Below are 14,014 nucleotides of genomic sequence, written 5' to 3'. Positions count from 1 at the left end.
TTTTATACTGAGTTCAGAAATATCCCTTCTTCAATTTTCAGTACACTGTTAACATTTATGTAATTATTTTAAATTTGAGGGATGCCATTAGAAAGCACTGTAAAGTCAGTGACTAAAATAATTGATATTTATTGTCTCACTGTTCTTGGGGTTAGAAACGCAAGCTCAAGATATAGCATATAGTTCCTTTAGGTCACTTCTCTGTGGCTGGAAGATAAGAGCCTTCTTGTTGTGCTAATTTCTTTTCTTTCTCCTTTTTTACTTATTTGATATTTTTAATTGTTTCCAATTTTATCCTCCTCATCATGAAGCTTGGAGAAGTCTAGAAGCAAAAGAACACTCAGGAGAATTAATGCAATGCTTTTCTGTTCCTAAAATTTCTATCCAGTCACCACTTTCCTGATTTAGTCTCTTTATTGATAGCTGTTGGAAAATTTTCATGGTACATTACAAAGGGAATATTCAAAAAGTAGCATGTATTTGTTACTTTGTTCTATAAGCATATGTCTCCACTAACATGTTTTAGTTGATAATTGATGTTGAGGATTTTGACTTTCTAAGTAAACTTTTTGTATTTTCTCATACAAGTCACTCCTATTCTCATTAATAAAAAAGTTAGTAAAACTAATTCCCTCCCTCTTCTTTATTATATTGTTAAATAATTTTGGGAATGACCCATTTTTATGAGCTAAAAGAGATTACAAAGGAAATTAGGATCAAGAAAAGTAGGCATTCAAGATATTAGGTTGGATCCTCAGACCTATTGAGAATAAATATTTAAGACTATAGAAAAGGAGAGTTTGTGCACAAACCTGGATTCTTTAGCAGGTTTTTAATTCAGCTTTTTACATGTTTATTTTCTATTTCCCCCCATAAACTAGATCAGCATAGAAATTCATAAATGTTCTGAAAAATTTTGAAATCCCCAAATAGATAGTTGATTCCAAATGTTATACTTCCTTACCATACACATTTCCTTTACTTGCAACCTCTTTCAAGTTGACAAGTTTTCTTCAAGAGAAACATGATCAGTCATTTGAAAACATGTTTGCTTCTTCTAATTGAGTTTGATATTCTCATCTTCTCTTCTCTTTTTCTCTTTTCTACAAGTTGCTCCCCAACCCCAACAAATCACAGCACTGAACAATAGATAAGAAGAGAGAACTATCTCATCTATATCATTTCCTACAGTGCATTCCAATTCACCAAAAACTCATTGTGGACATTTAAGGTGTCTCTTTAAATTTGAGGTGTTATAACAGATAGAAAACTAACTTTCTGATGATAGCATCCTAGACAGTACTGTGGAAGATTTGACAGTGTGATGGCTAGTTTGGTGTTACTGCTTGTTTGCTTGTTTGTTTGTCAATTTAACACCAGTTAAATTTACCTACGAAGAAGGAGCCACAATTGAATTGCCTCCAAGAGACTGGCCTTCAGATAATCCCATAAGAGCACTTTCTTAATTAGTAATTGATATGGGAATACCAGTGCTGGTCCTGGAATTCATAAGATAGCATGATAAGAAGACCATGGGGAGAAATCCAGTAAGCATACCTCCATGGCTTCTCATTCAGTTCTTGCCATCATGTTCCTGCCCTGCTTGAGTTGTGGCCCTGATTTTCCTAAGATGAAATAAACCCTTTTCTATTCAAGTTGCTTTTGGTCACAGTATTTTACCACAGCAATGGAAACATAAGTAAGATTTAAAAAACCAAACTCTGCAGAGCACTCTGGAAGGTTTGACACACGGGGTAGCAATTGGAAAAAAAAGCCAACATCTTCATCAGCACAGGAGAAAGTTTCTGTGCCCAGGACAGTACCATGGGAAGGTCAGAACCCAGGATGCTATCGAGGCACTATTGTGGTAACATTGTAGATCTAGGAATACAAGAGGAAGAAGCAACCATATTGAAGCAGGCAGCAGCCATGGTTTCCTGGACACAGAGTAGTGGATTCTGGTGAAACTTTTATTCTGAACAACAGATTTCATATGCTCAGGGTAGGGCCTCATGAAATTCTCTGTAAAGAGGAAGCCAGCGTGAGTAAACTACAGTGAAACTTTTATCCAGAAAGAAACCAATTCTTTCAAAAGTTTGTTTGGCCTTGAATAAGTATTAATTTGTTAGATGATTGACAAAAACTATAACACAATCATGGTACTTTGTTATCTATTCTTTTCACCCACAATTGCCATTTCATAAAGCAAATGTGTGCCACTTCACTCCCCCACCAAGCACTTTTATAGTCTCATTTCTCTCATGATAGAGACCATAATCTGACTTCAACTTTAATGGACACATAGCCTAATTCTAAAGTCACCTTCTATTTCAATATGTCACAGACCCATTCATTAACTATACCCCCAATTTGCCATGCATGTGCCTACCAAAGGGCTAATGCCCAGAATGTCATTGTTTAGGAAACATCTGAACCTATCCTCTCTCTTCTTGGTAAATAAGGGGTGTTCTACCTTCTTACACCACCTCAACCCCTATTATTCAGGAAATTACAGTGGCCTCCTCATCTGAGTTTTCCTAATATGGACAATATAGACACCTCTGAGTTCTCTGAAACTGACAATATTGGCATCCCATAACTCTCCTTGGAACCATAGGATATGATGCAAATTTGAACTCCACTTCAAGATTTCCTTTCTAAGTGAATCAGCAGTAACCTCCAGGAGTTATGTGCCAAAACTGAGATCTTTAGGAACAATTGTGTCCCCCAGAGCTTAGCTCAGGTCTTGAAATAGTTACTGGTCAGAAAATATTTGCATAAGCACAAATTGTTTCATTGCTCAGATTAATAATGCTGAGCAGTATGTCATACACACAATATGAGTTCAGAAATATTGAGTAAGTTGATAAGTACATGAATAAATGAATGTTGAATTATCTGAATGAGTTAGGTGCTTGTGCATTTGACAGTCATTTATCATTTTAGTATGACTTTTGTAGCCTTGTATGTACTGCTATAGCATTATTTTCTTCCAGAGAGGATTAAAAGGACAAACTAACTTGTATCATTAACCTACAATTAACAGTGACTTTTCTTCTAACCTATAATAATCTCAGAGTATGTACAATAAAATAAAGTCCACAATGCATGCCACAGGTCAACTCAAATTGTTCGGGGAATGCCCTGTCCCTGATCACATTTTATACAGTAGTTTATTGATGTTTAAGCTGGTGAAGATCATGACTGACCCCAAGTTATACTGTCCTTGCTTCATCTGTGGCACCAGCCGAAGATGCTGGATCTCTAACTCATAGTACTTCTGCTCTAACTGCATGCTTCTCGATAAATTTCCACTGAATATACTTTTCTGTTTCCCTTTCCTCTTCCATGGAGAATTATATAGTATATTTTCTGTGAGTCCAGCACTTCCTATCAACAATACATTTAAACTTCTTTAGCAGACTCTACTGTCCATTCTTATACTCACTACCATGAACTAAGTTGCCTATCATACAATGTTGTCAGCATCCTGCTGTCTATCCTAAGGAGAAGGAAACCCTGTATTTCATGTACTTTAAAGAGTCACTGTGGGTCTATTCAAGAAAAGATATTTTTTTAAATTTATTTATTAACTGGTTCAAATTACACCTATAGAGAAAGCTAGAAAATTCCCCAATTTCAACATAGTTGATCTAGAGAATAAATCTTTATTGTGATCCTCATTGGCACTCAAGATGTGACAGAAAATTTCTCTGTATTTCAAACATATTTTAAGTTGGGGTTATAATTTTTCATCTAATGGCACTGGCATTGTCATATCATCTCTTTTTTCTGCCTCATATTTGGGGGGAAATTAAAAATCAAATGAAGATGGCTCCAAAGTCACTGTTGAAATTGGCTGCTGGCCTGATAAGCTCCTAAGTAGTAGTGTAGGATAGGGCAAGGATAACCAGAACCCAGAACAGAAGCCCTGTCTGGTCTATCATGTGTGGAGCTTGTCTTTCCTCTGAATATACTTCCTCGTCTATAGAAGGAGACTTTCTTACTGTAGTTTTTCCACACAGTATGTTTGTTTAATTCATCTTTCTGTTTAATGAATGGAATTAATTACTATGAAATATTTTAGAGTAAATGGTATAAAACACAGTGACATAATCATTTACATTCCTGCAAGGGTTTGATTTAAAGAATTAATTCTATAAAAATGAATGATTGCAATCAGTGGTCATGAAGGAAAATATTTATTCCAGGTTATGTACTGGAGGCAAGCTTGACTGAAGAACAAAAGTGGTTAGGTGCAGACCAGAGAAGTGAATTATCTTTTTCTTTCTTGCTATCTACAGCTTTAATGGTTAGATTCTATTTATTCATTTTAGAAATCCTTCTACCCTTCATCACCTTCAAATTTTACACTTTCTTTGTCCTTGCTACTTTAGGTTCCTCTGCACATTTTTTTTAAAAGTAGCATGAAGTCAGATGACAGGCCTAATTGTGATGACAGGTTTTGAAGGTCAACTTGTCTGGACTGACCGAGTAGACAGTGAGTAAAGCATACTTCGGAAAATGTCCTTAGTGTGTTTTCAGAGAAGACTGGCAAGTGGGTTAGCACTATGGTTTGTGGAAACATACCAAAGGGCTGCTTGTTGAAGGCTTTATTCAAACCCTTTAGATTTATTGGAAAATGATGGAGCCCTTAAGAGGTGAGACCATTGTAAAAAACTGGTGATCCCATTTCCTTCATCTTCCTCTTTCCCACCCAGCCCATGAGGTAAGTGGCTTTGTTTCACCATATACTGTTGTTCTGATGGATCAAAAAGCCTCAGAAACAACTAATTAAGCACTTGAACATCTAAAATGTATGCAGAAGTCATTTCCCTTTGTAAATTTTCAAAAATATATTATAGTAATGAAAGGCTAAGAAGGTCAGGAACTTAATAGTAAAGACATTGATCAATGATACCATATCATAAAATGGGGCTCGTGACCATGGCCTTCTGGGAGAGGGTAGGTTGGCCTCAGGTGAAGATGACATCATTGTTTTCATTCTCTTTCCAAATATTCTGTCTTTTTAAATTAAGTTGCTAATGACTTGCTGGCTCTCCAGCCTATATATGTCTATTCTAGAAATTGTATTCTCTGTAATCATGCAAGCCAATTAAATATTGCTTTTATGGAAATTATATTCTATTCATTATACTTTTCTGGAAACTCTGATGTAGAGAAAATGACTAGTGAGGAGTGGGGCTGCTCACTTCTGTACCTAAAGAAGTTTTGGGAATGTCTGGTAAATTTGGAGTCCCAGGCTAGAAAACGCCAGAAACACAAGAAGTAGAGTGACACAGGCACATTGTGGATTTCTCATCTTCACATATTTCATGAGATGACCCAGGTAAAGTTACAAGTCTATGATCAGAGACAGGAATCCTAATATTTTGACCTTGCACCAGCTGGAATAATTCAATAACCCTTGAGTAGAAACGCCTAGACTCATGAAATTTTCCTTCTGGTTTCCAGGTTTATAGAGGGAAAATTGAGTCCAAGTTGTGCTTGTGACAAAACTCTGCCCTTGCTGGTAATAACTCTCCTGGATACTTTTAGCCTGAGGCTGAAATTTTGGCAACTTCCTTCTTGTTATATCAAAGTAACTATAAAGGAAAACTATTCTCTAACCCAACTTCCATAGAGAATTTTTAAATATTGAAAATAATTTAGCATAAATTATTAATTATATAAAAATAATTTAAGTGATACAATTATTTACTCAAGGGTTATAGTGAAGAAGAAGGAGTTAAAGTAACATGAAATAAGACCTTTAGAATCAATGGCAGAGTACTTAAAAATCAAAGGAAAAATAAAGCTTCTAAGTACTTGGTTGTATAGAAAATGTGTCAAGTATAATACATGGACATGGAAATTGCTAGGTTTACCAATAGACAGACTGGTCATGGAGAAAATAGTGCCAATTATTTTCTAAATTGCATTTTCTTGCAAACAGGAAATAGAGGGGCCTAAGGCTCAGGCTCAGGACACAAAGGACATGCTGGAGGTGAACGAGCCAATTTAACAGAATAAAAGAAAAATTAGCCATTCAAAGCCAAAGGAGGGAAAAGCAAAGGCAGATTCTATCAGAATCTTTCATCACATAGAACTTTATTAATGTGTGTAATTTTTGTGTATCAACTAAGAATAAATTTAGATTTATAATGACTTATAGTCTTTATGCAATCTTATCTTTTGCTTCTTTTCTTTCCTTTTTTGGACATATCTTTTTAATGATGTATGCCTTAGATGAGAAATGTGTAGTGTATTTGGTTTTATTTGAATTCCAGAATGAAGAGAAATGTATAAAAGATGTGGCTTGAGAAAAGCCCAAAGGGATGTAGTAGCAGTTATTACACTAAAAGATCAATAACATCAACTTCTTATTCCTTAAGAAAGGAATCCTAGTCTAAGGTATAAAATGACCCCAAAATATAATATTCTGAAAAGTTGAGTTTTATTTCAACAGCTAAGAATTGACAACCCCTATCCTGTATTTCCCTAGTATTTATATACATGAAATGTGTCTTTTTCCTTTATAAGAATTTATGATTCCAGTGTTATTTCAGTGGAGTGAATCTGCCAGGTAAATGTTAAGCTACAGGAAGTCAGGGTCCATGTCTGAATGATTCATTTTTCCAATCTCAACACTTAGCTAGTTCCAGAAGCATTGTGAGCCAGTGAAGAGAAAGAGATTGAATGAATGAGATACTTGTCCCTCAACCCTGCTGCTCCTTAATTTATGATAAAACTGCCCTCAATCCATGAAAATTGTTTTGACGGATTCCATTTTAGGCTTAGCTTTCCAGATTTTCTCCTAACAATCGTCCATTATCATTCTTTCCAGTGTTTGCTTTCTGAGCTTGGGTTTAAACAAACTAATTTACACAAGGGGAAAATGGGTAAATGGGAGATTTTATTTTACACAATGAAGCATTGAAAGACAAATAACAAATAACAACAACACTTCCAATGATAGCGTATTGATGTATTTTATGGAAAATGAGACAGGGAATTTAATAATATGAATAGAACATTCAGTTTGTAGAGGACACATCCCTGAAGACATAAGGCAACTAAGCAGGTGAAGCAATCCTAAGAGGAATTCATTGAGAGGGTTGAGGGGTCCTTTCTTGGGCATATGTATCATCAAGTTCATAGTACTGCTATCTTCCCACATTTTTTCATCATAGTAACTTCACTGTGCTAATTCTTTAAAGGTGTGTGGCAACCTGAGCACTGCAAATATGGGCACATGTAATTTTTGAGCTTTAACAAGCCATCAGTTTATATTATCAGTAATTTCTCTAATGCTCATCTATGAAGGACTCAAGAAGAAATACCAAGACTTTTCCACTTAAGAAAAGACCAGGACTTGATCTTTTGCTTTGAACTATTCTAGCCTCTTCATTATTTACAGATTTGTGAAATGCAAACAACTAGAGTTATCAGGCAAAAGCAGATCCCCTAAGCCTTTTATCATCCTAGCTACAAGTTTGCATATTTTCTTTATAACTAGACAGCATACGAAATGAAGCTACTCTTTACAGGAAAATGAGGCAATTGGAATGTTAATTTTATTTGGTAATATATTGTAAAATCTAAATAGCATTATCCAGCTGATTGACAAAATCTATCCAGCTGTTAAAGGCAAAATAAAACTATCTAATACACACAGTCATAGAAGTCTAATTTTTGCCTGCAGGTAGATATTGAGAGAAAGAGAGAGAGAGAGATTTGTCTGGTTGATAAAAATTCAGAAAGATAGATGGGAAGGACACAGAAGCAGAGTATCATGTCATGTTTTCTCTTTTCTTTTTCAGTGAGCCTTTTATCTTCTTCCACAGGCTGTCCTTTCTCTTTAATTTCTTTTCCATCAAGGATAGCATGGATTCCTTCCTGCGAATTTCTCTTACTAAGCCTTGAAAAGCATCATCAATACCGAATCGGAGGGCTGCAGAGGTCTCAAAGAAGGCACAATTGTATTCTCGAGCAAGATTCATGCCTTCTTCTGTAGAGACCTAGGGAGGAAAAGAAACAAATGATATTAAAAAGAGAGGGAAGGAAAGGCTTTTCTTTAAAAAAAAAAAAAAGTGCTTCTTGCTCTGGCCTCTGGGTTTCAGCTTTATGACCAAAGCTAAATGTGAAATTTTATTGTGGAAAAATTTCTAGAATTTCTGTACTTGAAGGACAAATGAGAAGTCTGAACACCACACAGTAAAAGTAAGTGTAACTCAAAGCCAGTTCTTCAAATATCAGAACCTGCATGGTATCTCAGTGGTCAACAGCACAGCTGTAAGTGGATTCCTCCTGAAGTCCCAGCTTAACTGCATTTTAATTGCAAGCATTGATAATCAGTAACCATTTAGTGTCAGCTTCCCCTTCTTTTACACAAAAGAGTGGCACTGACATCATAGATGCTTGTTAGTGGTCTTGGCATCATCTATAGAGTGAGTCTTCTGGGAGCACTTCAAATTCTGAAATGAATTGGTGGACTTTAAAACCAACATTCTGACAAAATAATCAGTAAAAAAAAATCGCCATCACTGTGATAAATCAGCCTTTCTCAGTTTAAAGCTTTACAATTATCTGTGGTGTTTAACATGCTATGATTTTTACTATTGTACTAGATTTGTAGAAACTATAAATGGGCTGAAGTCTCCTTTATCATCCCCTGAGTATCTATCATAGCTCCTGAAGACAACAACAGAATGAAGCAGAAGAGTTTGAAGAGTGGTCCACAAAATTATTCAAGGTTTAAAAACTATCAATAGACATTATGTGAACATAAATTATGCAGATATGATTAAGCACTAGATTATTACACTACAGCTGGTTCTAGAATTTCTGCTCAGCATTTAAGTCTTCCATAAAACTTTTCAGATCATAGTCTGTGGCCTTAGTAACAAGCCTGAGATTGCTGTGGGTTCCTCCAAGACAACCGATATTGAATATGTGGCATAACAACAAAACAAACAAAAATGTTATATTGAGTTCTGGCTACAGTCATATTATGTCACTCTGATAGAGAACAAGTACCTCCAAAGAGGGGATAACTTTACCTAAATACCAATTGTCAAAAAAAAAAAAAAAACCACAGGAGAAAATAAAAGGCAACAAGATAAGTTATATAATCAGCTTACACTGAAACATGACAAGATGGAAGAGAGCTATTGAAAAGCTCCTTATAATAAATTCTTGAAAAATAAATTAATAAATTGACACAATCAATGCCATGTCTCCATAAAAGACAGATTTCCCAATCTGCTTTTTATTGTTTTTGTTTTTTAAGTTTGGTAAATTACCTTATTAATCCTTAAGAAGAACTGCATATGAATTAAACTATAAACCAGGTTTAGATACTATATAATAATATTTCAATTCCAAAGTAAAGATAGGTGAAACCAAACCATGAAGTTTCCTAATAATTGACTTTAATACATTGCACAAATTTTTGAAAAGTCTTAAGAAATAATATTTACAGATAAAGTACTTCTAAAAACTCTGTCATCAGGTGTATTTGTGTGTGTGTGTGTGTGTGTGTGTGTGTGTATGTGTGTGTGTATGTGTGTGTGTGTGTGTGTGTGTTTGTGTAGAATCAAAGCTTATGTGATTATGTGACTAGGAAACGAAGCTTTTACACCTGCACAGCAGCAATAGAGCACCGAATGCTGAGATTTGGCTTTATAACTGTTTGTCAAAACATGGGATTTGGATGGCGTTGCTTGTTTAAAAACCTGAAATTTGTCTTAGGATTGAAGTCAGGATTGTATCTGCTACAAAGGAGAAAAGGGAATCATTCTCCACTGTCATTGTTCATCTGGGTCACAGTGTCTAGTGTCCCAGAGAGAGAAAACACTGCAGTAAGAAGGGAGTGGTAGGCTGTCCTGAAGAAACATAGAAAGATTAGTTTGTTGCTTAATTACACCTATTGGCCTAGTCACCAGGTGTGAATTGAGTTGCCAGCTTAATCCCTCACCTCACCAAGATGTTCCTGTAATGGTTCATCACAGACCCTGCATTCTCCATCTTCATGGAATAGCCCCATTTTTCACTGAATAAGTTTCCTTCCTTTTTTCCTTACATAGGTTTTCCTTCCTTACATAGGTTTCTGCACTTTGTCTGTCTTCAACTTGTGTTCTGCTCCAGTTGCTACATAAATGGTTTGATTTTTAAATTGACATCCTTCCAAAGGCAGCAGGATTCATAGCCATTCTGATCCCAACTTTCTCACTTTTTTCTTGCTTTGTGCAAATCAGATAAGTGGTGCCCTTCTATTATACTTCTATTGATCAAAAAGACATTTTGTCATTTGGAGAAAATAATCTCTTTAGTCATTCACGCTTCTTGCCTCCATGGAAAGGTTTAGTGTAGAAGATGATATTTACACTACAACCTGTTTAGGAGCAATTAATATTGTGTTTCCCTCCAATTCCACTTAGGTTGATTTCTGGATAGACTTTCAATAACCATTGAGGAATGTGAGAGTGTAATGATCACTGTAGTCTGGACATGAGATACAGGGCTGACTTGGTCCAGATCTGAGCACTGAATTGTATCTTCCTGTTAAAACTAAATATAAAATCCTGGCAAGTGGCTTGATAGAGAGCCACTTTGGGGTTAGGGAGAAACCTAGTGCGAGGGAAATTCCCAAGAATCCACAAGGATGACCACAGCTAAGACTCCTAGCAATCATTGACAGGGTGCCTGAACTGGACTTCACCTGTGATCATGTTGGTGAATACCCCAATTATCATCATAGAGCCTTCATCCAGTAATTAATGAAACCAGAAGCAGAGATACACAATGAAGCACCAGACTAAGCTCCAGAAATCCAGTCCAAGAGAGGGAGGAAGGAACATATGAGCAAGGGAGGTCAAGATCATGATGGAGAAATCTGCAGAGACAGCCGAGCCAAGCTCTTGGGAACTCATGAACTCTAGACCTTACAACTGTGGAGACTCCAGGGGACTGAACTAGGCCCTTTGCATGTGGGAGACGGTTGTGAAGCTTCTGCTATCTGGGGGACCCCTCGAAGTAGGACCAGGATCTGTCCCTGATGCATGAGCTAGCTTGTTGGAGTCCATTCTCTATGGTAGGATGCCATGCTCAGCCTTAACACAGCAGGGAGGGGCTTGATATTGCCCCAACTTAATGTGCCAGGCTTTGTCAACTCCCCATAGGAACCCTTACCTGTTGGGAGGAATGGATGGGAGTTGGGCTAGGGGTGGTGAGGAAACAGGAGGAGGAGTCAGAGGGAGAACTTTGGTTGGAATGTAAAATAAAATTTAAAAAATAAATTTAATAATAAAAAAGGCTGAGATAGTGGATGATGGCAATTTTCTCATTTACAAATGTTACATTGTTCTAAGAAACCCAGGGAACTGTCTCTTTTGTAGCTAGCTCTGTTCTCTTTAGCATGATTGAGCAACTTCCAATGACATGGAAAGATCTCACCCAAAATAAGGCTGAATGGCTTTGGGCAACCAGCCGTTTGCCTCCTGAGCATTTCCCAGCTCTACCATTTCACAACCTAAACCACTAAATCTCTGGGATCCTCAAGAATAGACCTGGGTGTGCAAAATATCTGCACTCATTTCCGAAAGATAGATTCTTTAACGAAAAACTGTTGGAAGAACTACCTTCCTAAGGTCCATTCAGAGCCTAGCTTGTACTTGATAAAGTCCTTGTGTTCTTCCACTGGCCCCACTTACCCATTTTCATTTCTGTTGTCATGTGAATAAAAAGAAAGAACATCACCATGTGTTCTTTTGGACATGGAGGAAGTCAGTGATTCTGAGATGTTTTGATGCTGTAGGCTATTTCCTGAACTGTTGTGTATGAAGATGAAGGCAGATGAAGAAGAATCTATGAGCCCCTTGAGGATGAGCCACTTTGGTGGAATTCATCAGCACCAACATGTGGGGAAGATAGATGCTGTTCTGACTCATATGGCTAAACAGGTTTTGAAGGTAAAGGTATGGGAAGGCATTGTGCTAATCACAGGTTCCCAGGAACTAGGTTGCTATGGTGAATCTATAAGATTAAAAGCACTTGCGATTCCACCATGTGCTCCCTCACATTACTTTGGACTTCAGCAACCTGTAGCAGCAAAGTGCTGAGTTGAATTGACTCTATGGTACTATTTGCTGTGTCCTTGAGAGTTTCACTTTCTCTGTTTGCCATCTTTACAATTTGAAACTTGACAATAAAAATCTATCAACATTTTAGATAAGGTTTAGACAGACATGTTGAAATGCACGGGAGAAAGCCCAGAAGGCCTCAACTCATGAATTTGAAAAAAGAGCAAGGGAAGGTTTTAAGGGAGGAAAAGGAAGGGGGGAAATGATGCAATTATAATTTCAAAAATTAAACAATTATTTTTTTAAAAAAATTAAAGAATATTTTAACAAAACATTGATAGGTAAGCATCAGACTCTGTAAGCTTCTTATCAAAACCTTGGACAATAAAAACAAGACCTGATTCCAAAGTCTTTAAGATGCCTACAGAAGACCCCCTTCTCCCCAGCCATTACAGGACAGCCCCTGTTCCCATTCCTTACACACAAGACAGCTCCCTATATCCAACCTTAACCATCCTCTTCAGGCATATACTCCAGCCTGGGGTGCAGTACCTGAGATATCCACTCTCTTTCTCTTTTTTTGTTATTTTTGTTTGTTTGTTTGTTTGTTTGTTGGAGACAGTGTTTCTCTGTGGCTTTGGAAGCTGTCGTGGAACTAGCTCTTGTAGACCAGGCTGGTCTCGAACTCACAAAGATCCACCTGCCTCTATCTCCCAAGTGCTGGGAGGCCACCAGCGCCCAGACATTTTTTGGATAGACGACATTATTTTAAAAAAAAATAGCTTCTAGGGCTGTTACATAGAAAAATCCTATCTCAAAAAACAACCTCCCCCCAAAAAACTTGTCAATTAACAAAACATCACACACCAAAACTAACTAGACTCAAAGTGTGTACACTTCACCAACATCTATATAATTAGAATAGGCATTTGGAATGAAAGCCATGGAGCTTCACATTAAATTTTACATTTTCAGTATCAAATATGTTTTGTGAATATACTTTCTGTTTTCTCTAATCTCCTGAAAGTACAACACATTGTAATGAATGAGATTTAAGTTTATACAAAATGGGGGAGCTCATGGACACCAGACTGATAACTGGAAAACCAGCATAGAACCAACCCAGACCCCCTGAACATGGGTGTCAGTTAGAGGCCTGGGCAACCTATGGAGCCTCTGGTAGTGGATCAGTATTTTTCACTGGTGTACAAATGAACTTTGGGAGCCTATTCCACATAGAGGGATACTCTCTCAGCCTACACACACTGCTCCAAATGATATGACTGATTGAAGATTCCCCCATGGAAGGCCACACACTCCCTGGGGAGCAGAAAGGAGATGGGATAGGGGACCAGTGTGGGGCAGGGGAGGAGGGTAGGGAGAGAGAACTGGGATTGACATGTAAAACAAGCTTATTTCTAATTTAAATAAAAAATAAGATAAAATAAATTTATACAAAAAAGCTGATATGATGACACAAACATCAGATAAAGTGGACACTATACATAAGATTATTACTACAATATAAGAGAAATATTTTATAATGATAAAAATCAATCCATTGGAAAGATAATATATGTATAAACTTGATTCAGCTAAAAAAAAAACATGATATTACTAAAATCCACAATGTTACTTGAGATTCTTAACACACAGCACTTGGCAGTTGAAAGAACAAGGCAGAGAAAGTCAGTAAGAATATAGACTTGAATAAAGCAATGTAAATAGTTGATATGACTTTCGAATATTTGATGCTATACCTGATGCCAAAAACAGTTGTGATATTTTCAAGTAAACATCAGATTCCATGCTAAACTAAGTCTGGAAATACTTCAATGAATAAGCATCACAGCATATTTCCAGCATATTTGTAATAGCCAGAAACTGGAAGCAACCTAGATGCCCCTAAACTGAGGAATGGATGGAGAAAA

At 36.8% G+C, this 14,014-nt stretch overlaps 1 protein-coding gene across 1 annotated transcript in view; it reads right to left on the bottom strand.

The window, feature by feature from the left end:
* Positions 1-7,705: 7,705 nt before the first annotated feature.
* Positions 7,706-14,014, bottom strand: part of Rit2 (Ras like without CAAX 2) — a 350,814-nt gene continuing 344,505 nt past the window's right edge. The window contains exon 5 of the mRNA XM_027400646.2: positions 7,706-8,021. Within this exon, the coding sequence (XP_027256447.1) occupies positions 7,794-8,021 (228 nt within the window). The 3' untranslated portion in view covers positions 7,706-7,793. The remainder of the gene's footprint in view (positions 8,022-14,014) is intronic.

This window comes from Cricetulus griseus, chromosome 2 (genome assembly GCF_003668045.3).
Source record: "Cricetulus griseus strain 17A/GY chromosome 2, alternate assembly CriGri-PICRH-1.0, whole genome shotgun sequence".
NCBI lineage: Eukaryota > Metazoa > Chordata > Mammalia > Rodentia > Cricetidae > Cricetulus > Cricetulus griseus.
The sequence above is the reverse complement of the archived record's forward strand: the minus strand, read 5'-3'. Positions and strand labels throughout refer to the sequence as shown.